General features: G+C 42.6%; 1 protein-coding gene across 3 annotated transcripts in view; it reads left to right on the top strand.

The window, feature by feature from the left end:
* The window catches only part of MIA2 (MIA SH3 domain ER export factor 2), a 21,844-nt gene that overhangs the window by 6,971 nt on the left and 8,980 nt on the right, over nt 1–5,893 (top strand). For all 3 annotated transcript variants that reach the window (XM_072427417.1, XM_072427416.1, XM_072427418.1), the window contains exons 7-16: nt 131–202; nt 295–399; nt 1,492–1,614; nt 2,157–2,283; nt 2,508–2,554; nt 4,041–4,131; nt 4,988–5,126; nt 5,310–5,411; nt 5,493–5,553; nt 5,672–5,707. In XM_072427417.1, the coding sequence (XP_072283518.1) occupies nt 131–202; nt 295–399; nt 1,492–1,614; nt 2,157–2,283; nt 2,508–2,554; nt 4,041–4,131; nt 4,988–5,126; nt 5,310–5,411; nt 5,493–5,553; nt 5,672–5,707 (903 nt within the window). The remainder of the gene's footprint in view (nt 1–130; nt 203–294; nt 400–1,491; nt 1,615–2,156; nt 2,284–2,507; nt 2,555–4,040; nt 4,132–4,987; nt 5,127–5,309; nt 5,412–5,492; nt 5,554–5,671; nt 5,708–5,893) is intronic.

Raw genomic sequence — 5,893 nt, 5'->3', positions numbered from 1 at the left:
GTGACATCACTGACAATGCAGCCTATCCAATCACTGGAGACCGGTGACATCACTGAGAATGGAGAGACATGGTATGTCTTTCTGCTGATATGAAAAAATAGATTCTAACCATATAAAAAATATTTTTCAGCTTTCTGAACTGAATGAAAAAATCAAAGCTCTAGAAGAGAGTTTCAAAAATGAGAAATCTCTAAAAGAAGAGGTAAGAGTTTTTCTGTGTTACAGAGGCACCTTTTTTTTTTTTCCTGCCTAAAGCTATGCCATGCTTGAATCTGTCACATGACCTTTGTACAGATCCGCAGCACACAGAAAGTGTTTGAAATCACCAAAGGGCGTCTGGAGTCATCTGTGCGTGATGCAGCGGAGGAGCGGGCCTACCTCCAGGAGAGCATTAAGCAGGTGAGCCACCCAAAAAATCTAAGAGAACCTCGGGATAATTTCACGAGAAAAACATACACCAAGCTCCGAGACACCCGGCCAATCATTGTTTTTTGCGCCAACAGCTAACGAGCATAGAATGATCTATTGTTAAAATGTGGTGGTAATTACATAGCAAGGATTGAGTATAATCATTGGCATTCTGCCACAAGGAAAAGGGAATGTTACAGCACTGATAATTAAATATTAAACGGAACTAAACCTGAGATACTCGCCTATCCCAGTGCTCTACCCAGTAATTTTTACTAAGGTTTTTACCAAGGTAATCTCTGTGGGAAGAAGCCCCCACCTGCCTAATGTAACCCAACAGCCAGGTGGTGCGCCCAGGTAGAAGGGGCCAGGGAGACTGTGACCTGTTCTGTCGTAGGGGTCCGCCATCTTCCATTTCTTTCTCTAGATGATCTTTGGACATCTTCATTTTCTGTGCCGGGATGACATTCATTAATTTCCAACATGCACAAGGGAAGCTGGCATTGCTGGGTTAACCTGGCAACCAACAATGGGATGTGTATGCAGCAAAACTTCACAGCTGGGTGGCGATTAGACGGATAAAAACTAATTGCACATCGTCTGTCCCTTTCTGCAATGATTATCGGCCTGGTTGTGGAATTTTAGTTCCATCTTAAAAGAAAGCTGAAAAAGACAACACCCAAGCAAGATCGGAAAAATTGCCATCACTTCTTCCAATGTTTTCTTTATACTTTCTGGGTGTTTTTTAGGAGATAATATTTATTTTGAATGCTGAAAACCAACCAATATCTGCTTAATGTCCATCAACCATGTTAGATTGGTGCAGGCATTCGCCTGGGAGGATCACACTTGTATAATTCTCTATAAGTGCAGATGTAAAACATCTTAAACTTTAATAGAAATATGCCAATGTTGTGTGTAGGTAATTTCATGCCATCTGTCTGTGCCAAATTGCAGCTGATTTGCAGCAAACCTTATTGCCATGCGTATTGGCATCCGTAGGATATATTTTTGTTTTGTTGGTAATGTGTTCAGTTATACAACCTGCACCTGATTCCTGGAACTTTATTTGTTTATTTGCAGCTGTCGAAGGAGGCAGAAGGCTGGGAAGAGAGGTTCAGCGAGCTCTCCGAGAACACCAGAATGCTGAACTCATCCGTGCAAGCTATGCAGGAAGATCTGAGCAGCAAACAGAGCCAAGTCAAGGTCAGTATTGATGGTATCAGTATGGTTTCTAATGTTTCCCTATGTATTCCTCTATGTTTTATGTGTAAACGTTGTACATTTATTGTCTTTAGTTTCCTGTATTCTCCCGGTAGTCGTAGTGTTGCAGAGGGAGGGTCAGAACTGTAAAGGGCCCCTAAACAGTCCAAACTAATTGTGACCTGAGCAGACATGAGCTGATTTATCGGTACATTCCAAAAAACAGACCTTATTCTGAGTTGAGCAGACAAGTGTAAGAATATAAAGCTGTGGATACAGGCTTGGTGTCCAGTAGTTTATTGCACATTTCTGATTTGGACAAGTGTGCAATCAAGTGTAATTTCATTTGCAGGGTCTTCTCCTCCTCCTGTGTCACTGTCTGTATCTGTCTTTCATTTGCCACTCTATTTAATGTACAGCGCTAAGTTAAACTTTCCAGACTAAACCAGATTTGTGAATTTTTTATTCAATTGATTTCAATGCCAATCTTATCGTCCAATATTAATAATATATATTGACCAACCATGTGACTCCTTTCTTCACAGTCTCTGATTGACGAATTGCTGAAATTGAAGGATTGGGGCTCAGAGGTGGAGGATATAAACAAAGAGGATGATGAAGATGGAGTGCTTGCCAGTATCAAGTGGGATTTTGAGAATGGGGAACCCCTAGGTATGAAGCAATGCCTATGCCTCTCCAATGTCCCCTCCCCACTTCCTAACCCACCACCCTTTCTTTTAAGAGTAAAACATTGTTCCACATCATATCTTCCGTATCACTTCATTTATTTAGTGCAAAGTTAGCCTGTCATAAAGCCCAGCATAACCCCTGTTTTACTTGTTTTCACTGGCACATTAAGTTCTGTTTTTTAAGTATTCATGTTTTGTTTATTTCAGGGGACCCACAAAAACAAACCATAAAGAAGCTAATCTTTGCTGCCATGGTAAGATTTATGTTATCACATTCAGTGTATTTTGGTGTGCGTCTTGGTGTAACATAATGCAAAGCATATAGAAAGTCAGCGTTGTGTACTGCTCTGTCTTTGTCTATGTATTAGACATTCTACACTGATGCTTAGTATACCAATTAAACAATAATCAGGACTCTCCATGGGCTGTCCTCTACACCCCCTGCTTTCTTCTGTAAATCAGCAGAGGAGCTTCCTAACAACCAGCAGCTAATGACGGCACTACCCATCATTTCTTATAACACCGATATTCCAGCAGGTCTAATGCCAGCGGATGAAATCTCTTGTCTGCTGACTTACAGTAACCTTTGGAGCACATGGGCAGAATGGAGCAGTACTTGATTAGATATACATACAATGAGCCTGATTTATCAATGTTCTCCAAGACTAGAGATGATAAACTATGATGGGAAAACCTGGGTCATCCAGAAAACCTGTTATGGAATTCTTAACATTTGCTAGTATTGGTAAATGTTTTTATTTCTGGACCAGATCCATTCCATGTTTGCTGGACCAAGGTTCTCCCAGGATAAGCCATCTTTTCTAGTATTGGAGAGCTTTAATAAATCGGGCCCAGTGTGTTCAGACAGGAAGGGTATTGGCTGAGTGAGTTCTAAAATTCCTTGCTCTCTTCCATTCATTCTGTGGCCATGCCTTTGATTGAAATGTATCCTAGGATTGCAAAATTCATTAAATTACCAATAAAAAAAGGGTATAAGGTCAGGCCAGCTGAATCTTCAGTTTAAATTGGCTAAATTTATTTTAGGTACTGCAGTTTTGTTTGCAGGGCAGATGGCCATTTGTCGTATCTCCTAGTTTAGGGGTTGGCAAACTCCGGCCTTTAGGCCAGATACAGCCTAGCCGGCAGTTCGTTCCGGCCTAACGCCCCCTGGCCGATCCAGCCTAATGCGGGTTGCCGGGGGATCGGCCAGGGAGCGTTAGAAACTACCGGAGCTGGAGCCCTGGAGCCGCTCCCTTGCAGTTGCTCCCCTATTAACCGCGACCGGCATTGATATTCCGCCACCGCGCTAAATAGGGAAAGTTCCCTGAAGGTAAATCCCTCTCCTCCGCAATGCATAGGGAGGAGAGGGATTTCACTTAAGTGGGTGTTCCCTTGTTTTGGGCGGGGCCATTAGGGTGGGTTCTGCCTAGTGTGCTCCCGCCCACCCCATAAATGGCCTAGTGACCATAAAACTTTGCCGACCCCTGCTCTAAATAGAGTGAAAAGCCTGTTCCCTGTCAGCATGCTATGGAGAAGATCTGATGTGGCCCCTGCTTATAGCATGAAGTTTGCTGATTGCAGGGCTATATGTCTGACATAGCATGGAGAGGGGTGGTCCTCTGCTTCCAATCACAGAGGGGGGGTTCTTACTTGGTGTAAGTTTTTGTTTCAGAGATTACCTTGTAGGAATCTTTAACCTGGTTACAGTGTATTTGATTTGCTCTTTTTGTGCTTGTTTAGCTAAACGCATCTCTAAAGAGCGCTGAATCTGAGAAGAAAGAACTATATGAAAACCTTTCTGATGAAATGAAGGCAAAAGAGCATTTTTCAGGTAAAAAAAATATACTTTGTATGTCAGGGAAGGGGATCTTCATTCCTGCTTTACAGAGGACCTGTCATTAAAACTCACACAATGCATATGAACCCACAGGGTACATGTTGTCTGCCTCTCTTACATGAGACTTCAGTGATCTCCGGGGCCCTTTATCTGGGTAAAACACCCGGCACTTTTCAGTAACCACCCGGCTGTTTTTGGGATGTTACTGAATAGTCGGTTCACAATACAGGGACTGCCGCCCACCTACAGCTTCTTCCCACCCAGCCTAAAAAGATCCTGGGCAGAATACTGAACTTCATCATTCAGCTTTGATCACATTTATTACTGCATTGAGGTCCTTGCTGTGAGATGACATAAAGGGGTTGTCTCCCTCTACATAGTTGGTGACCATTGTAGAAGGTGGGCTCTTGACTCAAATTTTGGACAAGGTTGTTAGGATCAGAACTGTTCTCCCCAGCTTTCTTTCTGCATTCCTGTTCTTTATGCTGCTGCCTACCTCCACCCACTGCCAACTTTGCTTTTTCTTGCTGCACAGTGAGCAGTGTCTGAGAAGCAGGAAAATACTCTGTACTGCCCACTGCTAGGACTACGCTTCCTAAGAATCGTGGGAATATGTTTGAGCCTAAGTACAACCCAGGTTTTTAGCCAGACCTGGGGAGAGGGAGTAATGATAAAAAAACCTCCTCCAGGTGATCAGGCATTATTGAAAGGATGGAGAACAAATAGTTAGAAGTGCTGTATATTTCTTGGTATTGTGCATTGGTGAAGAAAGTTATGGACAACAATTAATTTGACTCCCTCGCTCATAAACACGATCATTTCCCATCTTGCTGAATTTCTATGTTTTCAGAGTGTATTGCCAATCTGCAGAATACAAACCAATCTCTGTCTCTGGAGAAGCAGCAGCTGGAGGAGGAGATGCAGAAGCTGCAGCAGAAGATGAGCGTCATGATGGAGGTGTATCAGGAAAATGAGAGAAAACTGCACAGGTGGGAGAGTGGAATATTTTATTTTTGTGAAAAAAAACCTGTGCCATTCTGTATGGAATTCATGGTAAATGCATCAGGGGGTTTGGCTTTATATTGCCAGAATAGGGAGAAGGAAGTGTCCGGGTTTGCTTTATAGGGATTCTGAAAATGAACAATGTCAATAGACTTTTCTATCTGTTGTAGGAAGCTGACTGTGCAGGAGAAGGAGCGGTTACAAAAGGAGGCCAAACTCAATAAGGCTGATGAGAAAGTCAGCTTGGCCTCCACTGAACTTGTTACCATCAAGTAAGTCTTGGCATTGTGTCTGGGTATTTATCTCTGCACCCGCTTGGCTTTATTCATTCACCAATCTCTCTTCTACTCCAGAACACGCCTTGGTGAACTGGAAGAGGAAACAGAACGGACTGTCGCCTCCTACCAAACACAGGTCAGGATTATGTAGCTGTAACTCTGTGTATAAAATAATGGGGCACTGACAGCCCAGGATCACCATTGTGCTCCCCTACAGCTCTCTGCAATTCTCTAAATCTCTTCTTTTCCTTCAGGTTACATCCTATGAAAAGAAATCTCATGATAACTGGGTGAGTGGCAGTTGTATTTTTTTTGTTTCTGCACAATAAAATCAATTATTTTAATTTTCTTGAATTATTTGAAGAGAGTTTTTCTCTCATTGAGAATAGTGTGTAAGCATTTTATGTATTGGAGACCAGTGAGACATCACTGAAAATGCAGCCTATCCAAACACCAGAGACCAGTGACATCACTGA

Source organism: Pyxicephalus adspersus, chromosome 12 (assembly GCF_032062135.1).
Source record: "Pyxicephalus adspersus chromosome 12, UCB_Pads_2.0, whole genome shotgun sequence".
Taxonomy (NCBI): Eukaryota; Metazoa; Chordata; class Amphibia; order Anura; family Pyxicephalidae; genus Pyxicephalus; species Pyxicephalus adspersus.
This window is presented reverse-complemented; position numbering and strand designations above follow the sequence as displayed.